Source organism: Pogoniulus pusillus, chromosome 5 (genome assembly GCF_015220805.1).
Source record: "Pogoniulus pusillus isolate bPogPus1 chromosome 5, bPogPus1.pri, whole genome shotgun sequence".
Lineage (NCBI taxonomy): Eukaryota > Metazoa > Chordata > Aves > Piciformes > Lybiidae > Pogoniulus > Pogoniulus pusillus.
In genome coordinates, this window is record NC_087268.1 from 17591941 (window position 1) to 17613718 (window position 21778).

Here is a 21778-nt window from a genome sequence, read left to right on the forward strand (position 1 = left end):
GTTTAGTCATATATTATGTAGAACAGAGTTAATGGTTGGATTTGATGAACTTAGAAGGTCTTTTCCAACCTAGAGAATTCTACAATTCTATGATCTTAAATGACAAAACTTTTAGAATTCACACTATGCCAGAATTTCCAGGGAATGAGTTGCCATATATGCAGATATACCCAGCATTCTGTACTTCAATCACAGGATCACAGAATGGTAGGGGTTGGAAGGGACCCAAGGAGATCATCAAGTCCAACCTCCCTGCCAGAGCAGGACAATCCTATCTAACACAGATCACAAAGGAACACAACCAGACAGGCCTTGAAAGTCTCCAGAGAAGGAGACCCCACAACCTCTCTGGAGAGCCTGTTCCAGTGATCTGTGGACAGATAATAATAGTAATAATTTGTCAGAAGTTTTGCGCTGCAGATCCTCATATACAAAAGAAAAATATACTTAAAAAGCCATTGTGGTCCTCCAGACTACTGGAAAGTTATCTTCTTAAGAAGCAACCCAGTTTCTTCCAGGAGCAAAGAGGGAGCAAAGGATAACTTTGATTGCTCCATCCAGCATGACACTGTGAGTCAGCAATGAATTCAAGTTCTGAAACAACAGCTAGCATACAGATGTTCTCAACTCAGTCACATAGACCTTGAATTACATTCACGAGTCAGCAGCTGTTGGCCAATATGTCTACTTTAGATATTGAAAATGGTCAAGTTTAATGGATTGAAGTTCTTTATGGCTTTTTTAACAACAACCAAAAGAAGAAAAGGACTAAGACTATGTTCTCAATTTGAAATTCAGTTTTAAGGCTTTTCAAAGGCTAAGGGAAATTGATAGTGAACTGTAATTGGAATGGGCTGCCCAGGTGTTGGATTCACTGTCCTTGGAGGTGTTCATGAAAAGACTGGACAAGGCACTTAGTGTTATGGTCTAGTTGATTGGACAGAGCTGGGTGCTAGGTTGGACTGGATGAGCTTGGAGGTCTCTTCCAACCTCTTTGATTCTATGATTCTATAATATGCAAACTGTAAGAATGCCTAAGAAGGAATTATAAATATGTTGTTGAGCCCATATAACTTTCAAGGTACTTATTTAAACAAGTAAACCTTACTGGCTGATTGTAGGAATTCATGGCAGTATTTCAAGAAGTCACTGGGAAAAAAAAAGCAACTCTCAAATGCTGAAAGTGAAAAAAGCAAACAAATTAGTGAAATGTACATAGAATTTTGTGAGTACACTCAAAACTAGCTTCTTTGAATAATTACTTTGTTTTATAGTCCCACTTTCTACTTTGACAGAGGAATCTTTCCCAGTCCTACTGATGAAACTGTTCACAGTATCACAGTATCACCAAGGTTGGAAGAGACCTCATAGGTCATCAAGTCCAACCCTTTACCACAGAGCTCAAGGCTAGACCATGGCACCAAGTGCCACATCCAATTCTGCCTTGAACAGCTCCAGGGACAGCGACTCCACCACCTCCCCAGACAGCCCATTCCAGTGTCCAATGACTCTCTCAGTGAAGAACTTTCTCCTCACCTCCAGCCTAAATTTCCCCTGGCATAGCTTGAGGCTGTGTCCTCTTGTTCTGGTGCTGGCCACCTGAGAGAAGAGGGCAACGTCCTCCTGGCCACAACCACCCTTCAGGTAGTTGTAGGGTTACTGAAAGAACAGTGTATTATTCAGGCAAAATTCTTAAACATGCAACTACAGAATGCAGTACAGGTTAGGAGGTGATCTGTTGCAGAGCAGCCCCATGGAGAAGGACCTAGGAGTCCTGGTGGACAAAAAATTATCCATGGATATATAACTTGCCCTTGTGGCCAAGAAGGCAAATTGTATTCTGGAGTGCATTAAGAAAAGTGTGTCCAGCAGATCAAGGGAGGTTCTCCCCATCTACTCTGCCGTAGTGAGACCTCATCTGGGATATGACATCCAGTTTTGGGCTCCCCAGTTCAAGAGGGACAGGGATCTGCTTGAGAGAGTCTAACAGAGGGTGATGGGGGTGATTAAGGAACTGGAGGATGTGCCTTATGAGGAAAGGCTGAGAGACCTGTGGCTTTGTAGTCTGGAGAAGACTGAGAGAGGATTTAATAACTGTGTATAAACATACGAGGGCTGAGTGTCGGGAAAGAAGGGGCAGGCTCTTCTCACTTGCACCCTGTGATAGGACAAGGGGCAATGAATGTAAAGTACAGCACAGGAAGTTTCACCTCAACACGAGGAGGAACTTCTTTACTGTAGGGGTCACAGAGCACTAGAACAGGCTCCCCAGAGAGGTTGTGGAGTCCCCTACTCTGAAGAATTTCAAGACCCATCTGGATGCATTCATGTGTGACCTGCACTAGATTATATGTTCCTGCTATGGCAGGGGAGTTGGACTCAATCTCTGGAGGTCCCCTTCAACCTCTAACATCCTATGATCCTGTGAACTACACTGAAATTAGTGGGCTGCAGTTTTTCTAAACTACAGTTGGTTACTCTCATGGTTATTGCCTCACATCTGCATTCTCTCTTTTCAGACCTCTCACCCCTTCTAATAAGCTGCTTCCACTAAATGTTGCTTACAGAGTGACAACGTAAGTAGTGAGTTCTGGAATGTTGCTGTAGTGAGTCGCATCTCACCAGAAAAAGGTTAGGAAACTCTTTAGCTGGTGACCAGTATTTTTCATAATGAACAAACAGGAAAAACTTGTTAAGAGGTAAGAGTTTGTTCACCATTGAAAATTTCTGAAGAAACAGGTGACTGGCTGTTTTAGAATTTGCTTGCAGTATATAAGAAGTGCTTTGTGGGTAAGGTTCATGGCTTTGAGATGCGTCTCACATGTGTAATGAAGTCTGAAACAGAAAGCCATATGTCTCTGAAAAGAGATACTGGTGCAAAGAAGATTCTCCAATACAGCAATATTGTTGAAAAACCTTGTGTAATTTCATAACAAGCTCTGTGATAATTGCAGTACTGTTCAGTGATGTAGAACATCCATGATGTAGTCTAATGTGGTTTTCAGTGGGGAACAGATTTTAAAGGGACATAAGTAGATCCATTTCCTAATGTGAGTCATGTGCTAGTTTGAAGGTAGCTAGAATGTTTTGGTGAGAAGAATTAGATTACAGGCTGTGAAAAGTAGACAGTGGTAATGTCTACTGCACTCATAGGCTTGCTGAGATGTATAAGAACAAGAACATAAATATAGATAACAGAGTTGCTCTCTGGGCTTTGTGGGCTGCACTTCTCTCTCTAACCTAACCTGCCGTCCGTGTGACTAATCCATCTGCTTCCTAACCCCCCTGGCCGACCCTTAAAACTACCTTACATATAAGGCAAGATCTTGAGTAAAGTAGAGGGCTAGGGGGAAGGTGGAAGAGTGGTTGAGAGCCCTTCCTGGGGACTCAGGTTTCTGGGAGGGCTGTTGTGTTTCTGTATTACTTCTTGTATATTTCTGTAATAACTGTATATATTGTAAATATCTGCTTGTATATTGTGCTAAGCTGTGAATACAAAGCTTCATTCAATTTCCAGAGCCATTGAGTCTAGTCTGGGTGATTTCCAAAGTAGGGCAGGGGCTGGTAACACCCAAACCATCACAAGTCAATGGAAGTTCATGTGCTTATAATCAGCACTGAATTTTTGTTCTGAAATTGTTGGAAAGACAAACATGTAAACTGAACTGAGACAGTCAGACTTCACTCAACTATTAGTTATTCTTGTGCCTGTTAAAAACAGTGCTTTGGAATGGATGCATAGGGAAGATTTACATGTAATGACTTGTGAGAGCTGGAACCAGGAGATTTCTGGATTGTTTACCACAAGAGGGAGGTTTCAGAGGATTCAGTGTAGCCTCAGTGCGTTCGTCTGTGATCTGTACTAGATTGTATGGTCCTGCTGTGGCAGGGGGGTTGGACTCGATGATCTCCTTGGATCCCCTCCAACCCCCAACATCCTGTGAGCCTGTGATTCTCACTCTGCTTTTATTTAAGAGAAGGGAGTTAACATCAATGGGATGCAATATGAATGTAAACCAAAACACATTTATACATCCTACCTTTGACTTAGTGTTGTGTTTCTGTACTATTTGGTTATGTTTTCATGGATTTTTTTTTTTTTTAACTAACAAATGTTCTTCCATCTTGCATCTCTTTTTAGGTCAGAACCTTACATCTATTCAGCTACAAAAGACAGCAATGTCTGTGGTCCCATGCTACGAACTTTGGGCACACAGACAGATTACAGGGATGGCGAAGCCCAGACTGATCCCTATTCCCCTGAATATGTAGTTCCTGGTGGCTCCATCCCTGAACTTCTGACACTTGCTACACTTGCTTGGGGTGAGTTGTTGTTATAGGTTTAAGAACCATAGAGTTGAAAAATCCTCCAGGGACTAGATAAGAGAGTCCAGGAGGTAGACCCAGGAAATTGTAATACTGTTATTCAATCCCATAATTCTGCTATCTCTTCATAAGTTGTCAGCAAGTCCAACTTGCTCTCCTTTTCTGTTTCCTACCTGCTGTCTTTGATGGGAAGCCCTTATCTGGTAGCATGGAGGAGTAGGCCTGTTTATGATCTCCAGAGGTTTGGCTAACTCAGCCAGTGCAATTTTGGCCTGTTTTGGACTAAGGGTGGTAGAGACACTGGCTCGAGAGAAGAGGAGCATTGAGGAGTGTAGATTAGTCAGTCTGGGAGAAGGTTTAAGGGGGTTTTCATGTATCCTGTATATGTATTAGGTGTTAAAGCTTCATATGCTCTGTAATGTTCTGTATCTCTTTGAAATACAATTCTGTGTTTCTGTCCAATTCAATGAGAGTGTTTTATTTTACTTTTAAGGGGGAATAAAATTATATCTCTCTGCTCTTAATACCACAACAGTTGTGGAATCAAGGTACATGATCATAATCATGTGGCCTCTTTAGCAGGAGGGTTGGTGGTTGCTTTTTTTTCAATGTCAGGTTTCAAGTCTGTTGTGAGCTTTGGCAGCTCTTTATTGTCTTCCTTTGGGGTACAATATTTTATCTATTTCTAAAATAAGTATAATATTTTCTGACTTAATAGTGCTGTACTGGGGCATTTCATAAAGAGTTTTGAGATTGTTCAGTAGGAAAAAGATCATAGATTAGTCTATTGGGGAGGAGCCTCAAGGGTGATCTGGTCATAGAATCATAGAATCAAACAGGTTGGAAGAGACCTCCAAGGTTAGACAGTCCATCCTATCACCCAGCCCTGTCCAATTATGTAGACCATGGCACTAAGTACTTCAGTCAGGCTTTTCGTGAACACCTCCAGGGATGGTGACTCCACCACCTCCCTGGGCAGCGCATTCCAATGCCAATCACTCCCTCTGGCAACAACTTCCTCCTAACATCAAGCCTAGACCTCCCCTGGCAGAACTTGAGACTGTGTCCCCTTGCTCTGTTGCTGGTTGCCTGGCAGAAAAGACCAATCCCCACCTGGCTACAACCTCCCTTCAGGTAGCTGTAGACAGCAATGAGGTCACCCCTGAGCCTCCTTTTCTCCAGGCTGCACACCCCCAGCTCCCTCAGCCTCTCCTCACAGAGCTGTGTTCCAGGCCCCTCACCAGCTTTGTCACCCTTCTCTGGACACCTTCCAGAACCTCAACATCTCTCTTGAATTGAGGAGCCCAGAACAGGACCCAGTATTCAAGGTATGGCCTGAGCAGTGTTGAGTACAGGGGAAGTCTAGCCTTTCTCAGCAAAATCCCAGACATGTATTTTACAAATTTGAATTAAGAGCAGCTTTTCAATTTACTCTCTGTTCTTCAGCTCTTCTGAGTTAGATGCCAGTAACCAGTACAAACATTGTTTCCCTGGAATATACCTGTGATCTTCATTTTCCAGTGTTCCACCTGCAATAATGATGAACTTTAGACATGCCAAAGAAAGTGTGTCATATTTGGAAAGTTTTCCCTCCTTTGCAGCCTGCAGTAGGGGAATGAAGTGCTGCTGTTAATGTCAATTAAACTGTAGCAACTGTAGATGTTACTACTCCTTGTACTGTAGAATTCTACTGGCCTTAGAAGTATTTACTTCATGTTCTTCTTTTGTTTAATATATGGTCTTGTGTGCATCCAGCCTTGTAATATGTTTTGGTGGTGGGTGGTTGCTGGATTCACCATTCTCCTAAACAGCTGCTTCTTCTTGTCCCTGTAAGGTCGGGGGCTGCCAGCAGGACTAGCCGAGGTGGAGATGATTGAACGTGCCCGGGAAAAACGTGCGTGGGAAGCAACTCTTCCAGCCATGGACAGTGCATCAAATATCGCAAAGAGGAGAAAGATGATGGATCATATGGAGAGAAAGGAGTGGGCCTTTAGAGAACAGGAAATAGAAAAGTAGGAATCCAGTGATGCTCTTTATGTCTTTTAATCATAGAATCAACCAGGTTGGAAGAGACCTCCAAGATCATTCAGTCCAACCAAGCACCCAGCCCTGGCCAATCAACTAGACCATGCCACTAAGTGCCTCAGCCAGGCTTTGCTTCAACACCTCCAGGGACAGTGGCTCCACCACGTCCCTGGGCAGCCCATTCCAATGCCAATCACTCTCTCTGCCAACAACTTCCTCCTAACATCCAGTCTAGACCTCCCCTGGCACAACTTGAGACTGTGTCCCCTTGTTTTATTGCTGGTTGCCTGGCAGAAGAGACCAACCCCACCTGGCTACAGCCTCTATTCTGGTAGTTGTAGAGAGCAATGAGGTCTGCCCTGAGCCTCCTCTTCTCCAGGCTAAACACCCCCAGCTCCCTCAGCCTCTCCTCACAGAGCTGTGTTCCAGGCCTCTCACCAGCTTTTGTCGCACTTACTCAGCCCTAATTATGGGCTGAATAGAGAAGGAACAAGAAAATTTAAGGGATTGGCTTAGGGGTACAAGTCATCTATTGTTGTGAAAGTCCCCTGATTTGGGGAAGGGTTATCTTTTGTTACATTTAACATGAGACCACAATACCACTATCATGATACTTTTCAGCAGTGCCAAATTCACTTTTTACAATGAAAGATTAAATATAAGATTTGCAATATGAGCTATGCCTGAAGTCACTGATTGGTATACTGTGTGATGGTGACAGCATTGCAGAGAAAGCTGTGGAGTACAGGAGGTCATACCTAGTCTTTCCCTGTAGGTTGCAGGAGGCTCGATTTGAAATCTTAAAGGAGCTGCTGCGAAGGCGAGAGGAGAATCAGAATAAGCTGGATGCCAAGCGCTTGGATGACCACTGGCAAAACCATGAGAAGGCCAAAAAAGAGAAAATAAAAAAGTTTCAGCATGACTTTGCACTGAGTAAGTTTGAAAGACAGGGAGGGAGGAGTGTGAGACTTAGTTTTCAGACAAACCATTTCTGCTTTCACGAGGTCGCATTCTATTCAAGATGGATCATCCACAATATAGATATACATGGTCAGCATTAGTTCTGGTCAAACAGGTCTCATGGTTTTGTTTTAACCAGCAAAAGCTCTTATGAATTCCCAAAGATACAGCTTTTTCAGAACTATTTGGGTGAGGAACCTTCTCACATTTGTATTTCCCTTTCAGTGCTCAGGAAATTGATAGCTAAGAGGAAGAATGTGATGGGGAAGCTGGAGAGACGAGATATCATCCAAGAGTATACTGACTTTGCATCACAAACATATGCTCCTTTGTCTAGGAATGGTTACTTCCCAGACAACCATTCTGAACGCTATGTAGTAAAAAGCTGCTATCTTGACACCTTTACAGGTAAGGCATTTTGGAAGATTTAGTTTGTATGAGATAGTAACAAACCCCAGATTTCTCTCCCCCCTGGTTCATTACTTAATCACTCTTTGTATTTTTTAGGACTTTGTGAATTGGAAGCATCTCTCCCAGATTATGTTACCCAGGTCAAGATTAAAGCTCCAAAACCTAAGTACACTACCACTGAGACTGGATTTATTAAAAGATCAGCAAGGCTAGAGGTGACACTGGCACAAGTTCACCAGGTATGGAGCTAGCTCCAGCAGCATGCCAGTTTCTCTTAGATTTGAACTGCTCAAAATGCAATTGGAAAGACACACATGTAAGCATTCTCCCCATTTCCTGTGGTAAATTCCTAGTTTCTGTAAGACAGCTTCTAGGACAGAACGGATCGAACATTTAGGATGGCCGAGGGGTCCAAGGCGCCAAAGCTTTGCTTTCCCATTTCCTGGAGCTTTCTGGTCTCCAAGTAGAGGTGTGTGTTCATATCCCACTTCTGACACAACTTTATGACACCAAGCTGTGTGTTGAAGGAAGCAGTGCCATCCAGAAGGTCTTTACAGGGCTGAGAAGTGGGCCAGTGCAAACTGTATGGGGTTCAGCAAGTCAAAGTGCAAGGTCCTGCATCAGGGTCAGGCCAGCCCTGGGCACAAATACAGACTGTCTACAGTGTGTTGAGAGTAGCTCATATGAAAAAGATTGGGGATGTTGATTGTTGAGCTGGCAGTGCACTCATGCATCATGGAAGGCAAACCATATCCTAGGCTGCATCAATAGGAGTGTGACTAGCAGGTCAGGAGAGGTGATTCTTCATGTTTATTCTGCTGTGTGAGCCTTCACCTCCGGTTCTGGTGTCCCCATCATAAAAAGGACATAGAGCTGTTGGAACAAATCCAGGGGAAGACCACAAAGATGATCCAAGAGCTGGAGCACCTCTGCTATGAAAATAGGCTGAAGGAGATGATGTTGTTCAGCCTAGAGGAGAAAAGAATCTGGGAGAACCTTATAGCTTCTTTCCAATACCTGAAGGGAACCTGCAGGAAGACTGGAGAGGGACTTTCCATAAGGGTGTCTAGCAGTAGGATAAGGGGGAATGGTTTTAAACTGAGGGGAAAGTAGATTTAGACTGGATCTTAGGAAGAAAGTTCTTCAGTGCAAGGGTAGTGAGACTCTGGAATGGGTTGTCCAAGGAGGTTGTGGATACCCCCTCCCTGGAGGTGATCAAGGTCAGGCTGGATGAGGCCTTGAGCAATGACTGTAGTTGAGAGTTGCCCCTGCCCGTGGCAGGGAGATTGGAGAAGATGATCTCTAAGGTCCTGTCCAACGTAAGCCATTCTATGATTCAGACTGTTGTAGGCATGACTAGTATTGCTTCAGTATTAAGTCTGTCAGTACTCTCCCACCCCCCAGTATCTGTGTTTCTGCTCTAACCCTCTACAAAACAAACTGCTATCTTCCTTCAGATCAGATGTTTGGATCAGAATGTATTATGTCACTTGGGAATTCTCTCCTGACATCATTCTGATTTCTTCCTTGCTTTTAAAATGCATGAGTGGCAAGCCTAGTGGCCGTGCTGTCAAGCTACCAAAAACTAAATAAACCCAAATTTGGATTCATATTCTAAAAATTCTGTACATTAAAAAAAAACAAACCACAACATAAACTCATAAAATTGTGTCCAAATGGTGGATACAGAATCACAGAAAACATCTGGTTGGAAGAGACCTCAAAGATCATCCAGTCCAACCCTTGACCTAGCACTGAAGGGTCAGCACTAAACCATGTCCCTGAGCACCAGGACCACACACTGCTTGAACACCCCCAGGGACGGTAACTCCACCACTGCCCTGAGTAAACCGTTCCAAGGTCTGATAACTCTCATTATGAAGAAATATTTCCTAATTCAATCCTGAACCTCCCTGACACAGCTTGAAACCTATTTCCTCTGGTCCTGTCACTTGCCACCGAAGAGAAGAGGCTGGCCTCCTCCTTGCTCCAGCCTACCTTCATGTAGTTGTAGAGAGCAATGAGGTATCCCCTCAGCCTCCTCTTCTTCAGACTGAGCACCCCCAGCTCCCTCAGCTGCTCCTTGTAGGTCATTTGCTCCAGGCCCTTCACAAGCCTTGTTGCCCTTCTCTGGGCATGTTCTAGCAGATCAGTTTCCTTCTCGTAGTGAGGAGCCCAGAACTGAACACTGTACTTGAGGTGTGGCCTCATGAGTGCTAAATACATGGGGAATGATCCACCTCTCTGTTCCTGTTGACCGCAATGTTTCTAATACAAGCTAGGGTGCTATTGGCTTCATTGGCTACCTGGTCACACTGCTGACTCATACTTAGTAGACTATCAACCAGTACCCCCAGATCCCTCTCTGACTTGCAGCTTTCTAATCACACATCCCCAAGTCTGTAGCTTACCGTAGGTTGGTTGTGATCCAGGTAGGGAACCTGGCACTTGGCCTTGTTGAACCTCATACAATTGGCTTTGTCATAATGGTCTGACCTGTTCAGATCCAGTTGTAAATCTTTCCTACCCTAGAAGAAAAACACAGCCACACATCACTGTTGTTCTCTAACAGCAGCATCTGATTTGCAGACATGCTAATTCTGCATTTTTGCATATCTTAAATTTATCACAACAGTTCATCATGCAGATGAATTGTCCATATCTGCAGTTAACCACTGAAGAAAGAAGTGCCTCATTTGCATTTACAATCATAGGAGCATTGAATCATAGATTCAACCAGGTTGGAAAAAACCTCCAAGATCATCCTTCTAGCAGCCAGCCCTGTCCAGTCAACTAGACCATGGCACTAAGTGCCTCAGCCAGGCTTTTCTTCAACACCTCCAAGGACAGCGACTCCACCACCTCCCTGGGCAGCCCATTCCAATGCCGATCACTCTCTCTGCCAACAACTTCCTCCTAACATCCAGCCTAGACCTCCCCTGGTGGCACAACTTGGGACTCTGTCCCCTTGTTCTGTTGCTGGGTGCCTGGCAGAAGAGACCAACCCCACCTGGCTACAACCTCCCTTCAGGTATTTGGAGACAGCAACGAGGTCACCCCTGAGCCTCCTCCAGGCTGCACACCCCCAGCTCCTTCAACCTCTCCTCACAGGGCTGTTTTCCAGGCCTCTCCCAGCTTTGTCACCCTTCTCTGGGTGGACACATTCCAGTACCTCAACATCTCTATTGAGGAGCCCAGAACTGAGCACAGGACTCAAGGTGTGTCCTGACCAGTATTGAGTACAGGGGAAGAATAACCTCCCGTGGGGGTGCTTCTTGTGATGCTGTTGAGGGTTACATTTTTTGGAAATTAGGCATATTCTTGGTTGGCTGCTATGTCTCTGAAAAATAGGAAATTTCATTGGTAAAGTTTGGCATCTTATGCTTTATTTAGTGAAGAAATATTTCCTAATTGGAAATTATGTGTATGGCTTTCTGGGTTTAGTGTAATTTAATAATCTCAATGCAGATAGAAACTTTGTACTAATGAATTTTAGATTCAAGTCTTGTTTTAAAAAGTCAATCATATTATCTCAGATTTAAATTCTGCTGGATCTTCTAAAAGATGAAACATTGCATCTGATTACTATTCAGAAGGAAAATTTTCAAAGAAAATCTCGAGTGCTGCAGGCATTTTTTAAGAACTAAAGACATTGATTTACTACACTTTTAGAGAAGGAGACACAGCAATATTGATGGGCTTTGAGTTTGAGTGCATTTTGTATAAAATGCAAATCATGGCACCTTGAGTGCTGTGTCCAGTTCTGGGCTCTTAAATTCAACAGAGATGTTGGGATACTGGAATGTATCCAAAGAAGTGAGACAAAACTGGTGAGAGGCCTGGAGCACAGCCCTGTGAGGAGAGGCTGAGGGAGCTAAGGTTGTTTAGCCTGGAGAAGAGGAGGCTCAGGGCAGACCTCATTGCTGTCTCCAACTACCTGAAGGGAGGCTGTAGCCACGTGGGGTTGGTCTCTTCTGCCAGGCAACCAGCAACACAACAAGGGGACAGAGTCCCAAGTTGTGCCACCAGGGGAGGTCTAGGCTGCATGTTAGGAGGAAGTTGTTGGCAGAGAGAGTGATTGGCATTGGAATGGGCTGCCCAGGGAGGTGGTGGAGTCGCTGTCCCTGCAGGTGTTGAAGGAAAGCCTGTCTGAGGCACTTAGTATCATGGTCTAGTTGATTGGACAAGGCCGGGCTGCTAGGTTGGACTGGCTGATCTTGGAGGTCTCTTCCAAACTGCTTGATTCTGTGATTCTATGGATCACAACATGGCAGCATAACATCACCCAACTTTCAGAGCTGAATTCCAGTTACAGAAATTGTATTCAGTATCAAAAATTCTTCTCCTCGTTTGAAAGGCTACACTTTATAGTCAAGGAGAAAACTATGCTTTGTACTCATGGTGAAGAAGTATGCCCTAATGCTGGCTGCTCCTCCAATACTGTCTCTTCAGAGAAAAAAAGCGAGATGGAAAGATGAACAGAAGCAGACAATTCTGCATATTTTCTATCTTAAATCAACATAGATTACTAGGTCTACACTGACTTATGCCAGCTGAGGGGTCAAAATAACTAATACTCATTTCCTCACCACTTTCTTCTTGGTGCAGACAAAGCAGAAAGTATTGCCATTATCAAACACCCAGACTGCCTCAGCCACTGTTATATTTGAACAAACCCTCTGTTGAGTGCAACAAGAAATTACTTCCCTGCAAAAGCATTTATGGAGCTGTTACTGGTCACTTCTCCCATCAGAAGCTTTTGCTTCTTTAAGTTTGGTGGCCATAGCATGTTCTGGCTTAGCCATCCCTCTCTGATGGGTTCCCCCTCAAGCTGTGGAGCTGTCAAGAAGAGAGCAATAAAGGATGCAGTGTAGTTAACAAAATATAGCAGTTGAGAGTACAGCTGTCTGACTCCTTGGCATAAGAAAGTTTAGTGATGCCAACAACCTTGTCTCTCAGAGTGTGATGGTTTGGTAGTTACCTGCCCTCCCCCCCCCACTTAAGAAAATCACACAGACTACACTCAGCTGAGCTGGAAATTAAGAATGAAGCTGTATTTACAGCTTAGCACAATATACAAGCAGATAGACACAAATAGATACAGTTATATACAAATTAAAAGTAACACAGAAATGCAATACCCATCCCAGAAACAGAGTTCCCAGGAGGGGTCCCGACCCAAACCCCCTTCCCCCTCCCACTTTCCCTCCCTTCAGAAATAACCAGATCTACCCACGGATATCTCGTGATAAATGTGGAGATCTGAGGTGAGATGTCAAAAAAAGACAACAAGGAGGTTAGAGGAAAAAACATGTTAGGTGGATTGGAGAGTTAAAGGCAAAATCAGCCAGAGACCAGGGTGCCAGAAAGAAGGCACAGCCTGAAGTGAAGAGCTGAGCAGTGTGTGAGAAGTGCCCATCTTAGCTATATTTTGACTAATTGTGTTTCTCAACAGAAGAATGGTGATATAGGGTACGTGCTGTTTTTCTTCTTTTCACAGCTAAGGATTTAATTTCTCTCAGTAAAAACTAGCCTCAAGCCAGCACATAGAGTGTGCAAGAGGCTTCAAGCAAGCAATTAAGGATCATCTCAGAAGGGCACTGTGTTGCTTTATGGTATTTAGGGTAGGATGTCCCTGCCCATGGCAGGTGCGTTGGAACTAGATGATCCTTGTCCCTTCCAACCCTGACTGATTCTATGATTCTGTTTCTTTAGCTGAGCAGCTAGGCCAGTTTCCTCATGGAAAAGCCTCCTTTTTAGAGCTGTCCTAGCTCACTTAATCTACATGTTTTCATCCATAATCCGAGAAATAAAGCAGAACCGTGGAAAATTTAGAGGGTACACAGTGATGTAGCTCCAGAATGAGGTTGGTTTGTTGGTTTTTTTTTCTTTTTCCCTGTGGAAGGAGATGGTAAATAGAGGAGGACTGCCTAAATTTCGGCCTTGGAAGTAATTAATTTTAATAAAATAAGTTTTCAGAGATTACTTCTCTGGCCACATAAGTTGTGAGATAGACAAGTCCTGTTCATTATGCTTCTCTTGGTTTGCCATATTGGTGTGTTTTGTAGTCTTAAAGCTTGAAACAACTATCTGAGGAACTACAAAAAGAATTTGTGTCTTACAAATAAGAACAGGTTCTTTCAGACCTAAAGCTAAGCCAGAAAGTAGTGATTTTAGAAGCAGACCATCCTGGAACTTTTTACAGGAGTACTGCATCCATTTAGTGATTCTCTAAAACAAGAAATCACAACAGAAATAGGAGTCATCCAGGGTTTACTGTAAAAACAATGATTTGTAAAAGGACAAGGAAAGCTGATACCTGGACAGTAAAGATGACAGTGTTCTGTCAGGCATTAAGGAGATGACATACTGATACAGCTAATTATCATAGAATCAAGCAGTTTGGAAGAGACCTCCAAGATCATCCAGTCCAACCTAGCACCCAGACCTGTCCAGTCGACTAGACCATGGCACTAAGTGCCTTAGCCAGGCTTTTCTTGAGCACCTTCAGGGACAGTGACTCCACCACCTCCTTGGGCAGCCCATTCCAATGCCAATCACTCTCTCTGCCAAGAACTTACTCTTAACATGCAGCCTAGACCTCCCCCCACACAACTTCAGGCTGTGTCCCCATATTCTATTGCTGCTTGCCTGGGAACAGCTACTATATGATTACTATAGGGAAGAAATGCAACCAGGGAACTGTCTCGGTTCTAATTTTAAATTCCCAGAGACTCAAATATATTTGATAGAACCAAATAACAATTTATAGAGTGCCCTTCCCTCTTCCCCCTTATTTTCCAAAAGAAAAGAATTAGATGTAGAGAGAGAAAGGGTAAGCACACCCAAATAAATAATCTCACTCTGACTTGGAAGTTAAAAGAAGAAAAGTTTAACAATAAATTAAAAAGGTATCTGAGGTAGGGAAGTTACAAAGGTATAGGGAAGGGAAAACATGATGCAAAATGTGTAAATACAACCAGATTATTGATGGTTATGGGTTTGTCCACCTTTTGGGTGATGGCCACATGGTAAAACAAAGAGAACCAGGAACAGCATGGTGATGCTGGTAAGCAGGGAGGCAGGGAACGGAGAGAGAACAGGAAGCCCCCTCTGCTTTTATGCATCTTTAGACAGGAAGGGGGATTGGGCTAACCATCACTTGTTAGTGTTCAGACCTGTCCCTGGGGAAGGGTCAAGAACACGTAGGGTCAGGTTCAAGGTCACTCCTCCTGGAGGGTTAACCCTGTATGGTAACTGAATACTCCACATAATGGAGGAGCTGGTAGAAGAAATCTCAGTGCAGAGCAATGTGTGACATTAGGCTGATCCTCTATGCTCTGTTGATTCAAGAGAGGTGAAATATATGGTATTGTAAAGTGCTGGATCAAGATGACATCAGAGCAAGGGAACCTCTCACCTCAGTATTAAGTGCAACTCTCATCCTGTCTGTTTACCATTATCTGTTTGCTGAAAGAAAGTGGAGAAGTAGAGGGGCCAAGAATGTCTCTGGAGAAAAATCTCTGCCAACTTCTAAGTGTAGGAAAACCTCCTCAAGCAGTTACTTCATCAAGAACAGATCTGCAATGTAGTGTTAGTTGGCTTATGCTCAGGCAGGCTCTAAGAGCTCTTATGTCAGTCTTGATCAGCCAAGACACAGCAGCCATGCTGCATTCCAAAGGCAGTGGCCTATCCATCCTTGATGATCTCAGCTTCTTCATTAATGGGCAAAAAGGAAGAGAGAGAAATAGGATTGCACACTTGTGCTCTACATGAAAATGAAATATTGTTAGTGTCTTGTGAAGATGAGAGGATCGCAGAGAAGATGAGGAAGGAATCTAAAGAATGAAAGTTGTTTTTCAAGCCACCATCACTTCAGAAAAGACTGGAGGAGGCACTGAGTGCCATGGTCTAGTTGACTGAATAGGACTGGGTGATAGGTTGGACTAGATGATCTTGGAGGTCTCTTCCAACCTGGTTGATTCTATGATTCTATCAGAAGCTGCAAAGAATCTAAGGTACATGGCCAAAAGCACAGGTGCCACTTGCTTGTTACTGCATTTAGCAGGAAAATGAAAAGATGAATTGGGTGAACCTTCAGTGTCCAATTCAATGAGATTATACCATGACTCTGAAAGCAAGTAATGTAGTCTGTCTGAAAAAGAAAAAAAGAGTATGATATGTGGGCAGTATCATTTGAAGTATGTTGTACAGAAATTCAGTGGGTTTTTTCTTTTTAAAGGAATCATAGAACCAAGCAGGTTGGAAGAGACCTCCAAGATCGTCCAGTCCAACCAAGCACCCAGCCATGTCCAATCAACTAGACCATGCCACTAAGTGCCTCAGCCAGGCTTTCCTTGACACCTCCAGGGACAATGACTCCACCACCTCCCTGGGCAGCCCATTCCAATGCCAATCACTCTCTCTGGCAAGAATTTCCTCCTAACATGCAGCCTAGACCTCCCCTGGTGGCACAACTTGGGACTCTGTCCCCTTGTTGTGTTGCTGGTTGCCTGGCAGAAGAGACCAACCCCACGTGGCTACAGCCTCCCTTCAGGTAGTTGTAGAGAGCAATGACATCTGACCTGAGCCTCCTCTTCTCCAGGCTGCACACCCCCAGCTCCCTCAGCCTCTCCTCATCACAGAGCTGTATTCCAGGCCCCTCACCAGCTTTGTCACCCTTTCTTTGGACATGTTCCCGTACCTCAACATCTCTCTTGAACTTAGGAGCCCAGAACTGGACACAGCACTCAAGGTGTGGCCTGACCAGTGTTGAGTGCAGGGGAAGAATAATCTTCTTGTCCTACTGGCCACACTGTTCCTGATGCAGGCAAGGATGCCATTGGCAGCTTCCAGTCCCTGAAGGACCTCTCCAGTGAGCCAGGACTGTTGATGGAAAGTGGCTTCGCCAGTTCATCTGCCAGCTCTTTCAGCACCCTAGGATGGATCCCATCTGGTGCCATGGACTTGTGAGGGTCCAAGTGGCTCAGCAGGGCCCTTACTGCTTCCTCCTGGATTACGGAGAGACTATACTGGTCCCTGACTCCGTCAGCCAGCTCAGGAGGCCAGTTGTCCTGGAGGCAACCTCTCCCACTATTGATGACTGAGGCAAAGAAGGTGTTAAGTACCTCTGCCTTTTCCTCATCCTTTGTTACTATATTCCCCTCTCTAATAAGGAGTGGAGGTTGTTCTTGCCCCTTCTTTTGCCATTAATATAATTATAGAAACATTTTTTTATTCTCCTTAACAGCAGTGGCCAGCCTAAGTTTTCAAGAAAAGACTGGATGAGACACTTAGTGCCATGATCTAGGTGATGGGACAGGGCTGGGTGCTAGGTTGGAATGGATGATCTTGGAGGTCTCTTCCAACCTTCTATGATTGTTTAAATGGGCTTTGCCTCTCTGATTTTTTTCCTACAAGACTTAGCAACATCCTTGAACTCTTCCTGGGATACCTCCCCTTTTTTCCAAAGGTGATACACCCTCTTTTTTTCCTTTGATTCCTTCAGAAGCTTCTTGCCCATCCAGTCTGGCCATCTCCCTCATCAGTTCATCTTCCAGCACAATGGGACAGCCTGTTCCTGTGCCTTCAAGAGTTCTTTCTTAAGGTAGATCCAACCTTCCTGGATCCCCTTTTTTTAAAGGACTGTTTCCCAAGGAACTTTCCGAGTCAGTTCCTTATATAAACCAAAGTCTGCCCTTTGGAAGTCCAGTGTGGTGGTTTCATTGATGCCCCTCCTGGTTTCACCACGTTTTACTGTGAAACATTTTACAGTGGTTCTCCCTGTTTTGAAATACGGTAACACATTAAGTTAGGCTGAACTAATTAATAATGCAAAAGGAAATACTTTCTTTTCTTACATTACAGTCTTAAAACCCTCAGCTTAGAGAAAGCAAATGGTAAGCATTTTTGACTTGATAATCACAGAGAAGCATGCACTAGACTGTGCTGACATGAAAACATAAAAACACTTCTGGGTACTGCAGTATTTTTCAAATCTACATTAATAAGAATTTCCTCTTGTCAGAAGTGCTCATAGATTTTTCTGTCTTTAGAAATTGCTATTCTGGTTCTATTTTGTTGTTTTGGTTAGCAAGAAATATTTTTGGGAGGCTAAGGCTTTATTAGAAAAACTCTTATGAAGGCAGCATTGTACTAATAAACATAGGAACCACTGTTTGCAAAAGAATCGCGATTAGAGTGGCTTTTTACTTTGAATTCCTCCCCCTCCCCATCATGCAAAACACCTAAATCACAGCAAGCCTTCTAAATCACAGCAAGCACTGTTACCATCTTTATGCCAGAGAGATTTAAAGGCATAAAACCCAAGAAAGAGTTTAGAAAATCTCTCAACAATGAGAGATTGGTTGAGCTATGGTTGAGCTGTAACCAGTTCACGTGGCTATGGTCTCAGTGGTTGAGCTATAACTATTTCACCTGGCTATGGTCTAGCTACAACCATTTCATGTGGCATATAAGCAGTTTTAGGCTTTGATTCTTGCATTAATGTGGTCCATTTCAGAAGTTTTCAATAGTAAAGCATTTTATCCTCTCCACCTAGAAATTGCTTTCCTTTTCTGGAGCAATTAATTATCCTGCCCTGAAAGGTCACATCCAATATGCAAGGAAGAGTCTTGTACAATGACTGCTGGAGTTTGAAAACTTCATTAATTTAGCTATTAAATTCTGTGCAAGTTTCATCAATTTTCTGTTGCTACAGAGAGGAATTCAGCGCAGGCAGAGAGGGACCTTGCCAGGCTGGATGGGTGAGCAGAGGCCCATGGGATAAGATTTAAAAAGGCCAAGTGCAGGATTCTGCCCTTTGGCCACAACAAAGCCAGGAAGTGCTACAGGCTGGAGACAGAGTGGCCGGAGAGCAGCCAGGAAGAAAGGGATCTGAGGTTGCTGGTAGATAGTAGCTGCACATGAGCCAGCAGTGTGCCCAGTTGGCCAGGAGAGCCAATGGCATCCTGGTCTGGATCAGGAACAGTGTGGCCAGTAGGACAAGGGAGGTTATTCTTCTCCTGTACTCAACACACCATGAGTGCTGTGTCCAGTTCTGGGCTCCTCAATTTAAGAGAGATGTTGAGGTACTGGAACATGTCCAGAGAAAGGGTGACAAAGCTGGTGAGGGACCTGGAATACAGCTCTGTGATGAGGAGAGGCTGAGGGAGATGGGGGTGTTTAGCCTGGAGAAGAGGAGGCTCAGGGGTGACCTCATTGCTGTCTACAACTACCTGAAGGGAGGCTGTAGCCAGGTGGGTGTTGGTCTCTTCTGCCAGGCAACCAGCAAGAGAACAAGAGGACACAGTCTCAAGTTGTGCCACCAGGGGAGGTCTAGGCTGGATGTTAGGAGGAATTTGTTGGCAGAGAGAGTGATTGGCATTGGAATGGGCTGCCCAGGGAGGTGGTGGAATTGCCATCCCTGGAGGTGTTGAAGCAAAGCCTGGCTGAGGCACTTAATGCCATGGTCTGGTTGATTGGCAAGGGCTGGGTGCTAGGTTGGACTGGATGATCTTGGAGGTCTCTTCCAGCCTGGTTGATTCTAAGAGTAGATTCTAAGAGCAGGTTGAAGGAAATGATCTCTAAGGTCCCTTCCAACCTAAGCCATGCTATGATTGTATGACTTTTTTTCTTATTATTTTCTTTGTTTTCCTTTTCTAATGAAACACTGTATTTGATTTTGGGAGAGAGCAGAAAAATAAAACCCCCACAGTTTTCCTTGCTGAAAAATGTCTTTTCAGTAATATAGAGGACAGATCCAGTACCAGTTTGGAAAGAGCTTTAAATTTACATAGTCTTCTCTTTTATTTGCAAGCTGTTAATTGGATGTCCTACAGCAGTCAAATGTTTGAAATATTGTCTGAATATTTTGCTCTAAGTAGTTCATGATGGGAAGTTAGCAGGACTTTGCATCAGGAATGGTGTGGTCAGCAGGAGCAGGGAGGTCATTCTGCCCCTGTACTCTGCACTGGTTAGACCACACCTTGAGTACTGTGTTCAGTTCTGGGCCCCCCAGTTTAGGAAGGACATTGAGATGCTTGAGCGTGTCCAGAGAAGGGCAACGAGGCTGGTGAGAGGCCTTGAGCACAGCCCTACGAGGAGAGGCTGAGGGAGCTGGGATTGTTTAGCCTGGAGAAGAGGAGGCTCAGGGGTGACCTTATTGCTGTCTACAACTACCTGAGGGGTGGTTGTGGCCAGGAGGAGGTTGCTCTCTTCTCTCAGGTGGCCAGCACCAGAACAAGAGGACACAGCCTCAGGCTGCACCAGGGGAGATTTAGGCTGGAGGTGAGGAGAAAGTTCTTCACTGAGAGAGTCATTGGACACTGGAATGGGCTGCCCGGGGAGGTGGTGGAGTCGCCGTCCCTGGGGCTGTTCAAGGCAAGATTGGACATGGCACTTGGTGTCATGGTTTAGCCTTGAGCTCTGTGGTGAAGGGTTGGACTTGATGATCTGTGAGGTCTCTTCCAACCCTGATGATATTGTGATACTGTGTGATACTGTGATACTTTGGCTCTCCAAACGAGTCTGAAAATGTCTTATAAGGATTGGTGCCATTTTGTGACGATTTGGGTGTTACCTGCCCCCCACACACACTTAAGAAAATCACCCAGACTAGACTCAGGCAAGCTGGAAATTGGAATGGAGCTTTATATTTACAGCTTAGCACAATATACAAGCAGATATTTACAATGTATACAGATATAGACAGAAATAGACAAGTTAATACAGAAACACATCACCATTGTTTTCTTTTCACAGCCTATAATCTAATTCCTCTCACTAAAATATCCCAGCTAGGCTCAAACTAGCACACATTTTCACTCCTAGCCTGCTTTGGCTGACGAGGTTTAGCATTGGCAGCAAATGGCACTCTTAATGGCCTTGTGCATTTTCTTAGTTGAAGGAATTTCTCAGACAAGTTAGTTCCCCTTTTGCCTTTAGTCTCCTTGTACAGTTGCCATGGATGCCACTGGACTGAGCAATTGCAGATGAGCAGGAGTTTCAAAATGTATTTTGCAAGGAAGGGATCCTATGTCATTTGATTATCACACAAAGATATGTCACCGAGGAAGAGCCACAGGACAACAGACTTTTCAAACAACTCCCTTTGTAAAATCTACCCACATGGCATTTCTAACCTGCAGAAACAAGCATTACAGCTGTAGTTAAAGGCAAAGAGTTTTAACTATTCTGTAATGACATGTAAACTGTAATGAAATTGTGATATCATCACCCATTTTTCATTATATGAAAGAATCTTCTGTCTTACAGGAAATGAAAATGTTTAATGTTTTTGTCGTGGCATAAGTAACACAACAGCCTCTGCTTGCATGTAGGTCAGTGTTGAATTGCTTTAATTAAATTCCTGTTTTAAAATGAAGAAAATAAATCTGAAATATGCCTTTACTTAATCTCTAATATAACACTTTCCTAACTACATACCAATTTTAGATTAATCTTAGGTGACTCATCCTATGCAATTGCTGGTGACTTACTTGTAAATTTAATCATAGAATAGGATGGCTTAGTTTGAAAGAGACCTTACAAATCATCTACACCAACCTCCCCATCATGGGCAGCGATGCCTCTCAACTAGACTTGGCTGCTCAAGGCCTCATCCAAACCTGGCCTTGAACACCCCCAGGAAGGAGGCATTCACAACCTCCCTGGGCAACCTATTTCATAGTGAAATAACACTATCCTCTTTCATATTATTTGAACTTCCCATCAGTATCTTCTGTCCAACCAATAGCCTCATCTGTTAACCATAGTCAGCTTTTCAGCTGGTGTGCAGTAAGAGATAGATAGGCTGAAAGAATTGGGGCTGTTCAGTCTGGAGAAGAGGAGGCTCTGAGGTGACCTTCTTGTTGCATTCCAGTATCTGAAGGGGGCCTACAAAAAGGCTGAGGAGGGACTTTTTAGGCTTTCAGGGAGTGACAGGACCAGGAGGGGACTGAGCGAAGCTGGAGGTGGGGAGATTAGGACTGGACGCAAGGAGGAAGTTCTTCACCCCTGAGAGTGGTGAGAGCCTAGAATGGGTTTCCCATGGAGG

General features: G+C 44.1%; 1 protein-coding gene across 7 annotated transcripts in view; it reads left to right on the top strand.

Annotated features, from left to right (window-relative positions):
- Window positions 1-21778, top strand: part of CFAP91 (cilia and flagella associated protein 91) — a 55693-nt gene that overhangs the window by 10476 nt on the left and 23439 nt on the right. For all 7 annotated transcript variants that reach the window (XM_064143367.1, XM_064143366.1, XM_064143368.1 and 4 more), the window contains 6 exons: window positions 2520-2576; window positions 4142-4323; window positions 6161-6338; window positions 7127-7284; window positions 7537-7719; window positions 7819-7961. In XM_064143367.1, coding sequence (XP_063999437.1) covers window positions 2520-2576; window positions 4142-4323; window positions 6161-6338; window positions 7127-7284; window positions 7537-7719; window positions 7819-7961 — 901 coding nt within the window. The remainder of the gene's footprint in view (window positions 1-2519; window positions 2577-4141; window positions 4324-6160; window positions 6339-7126; window positions 7285-7536; window positions 7720-7818; window positions 7962-21778) is intronic.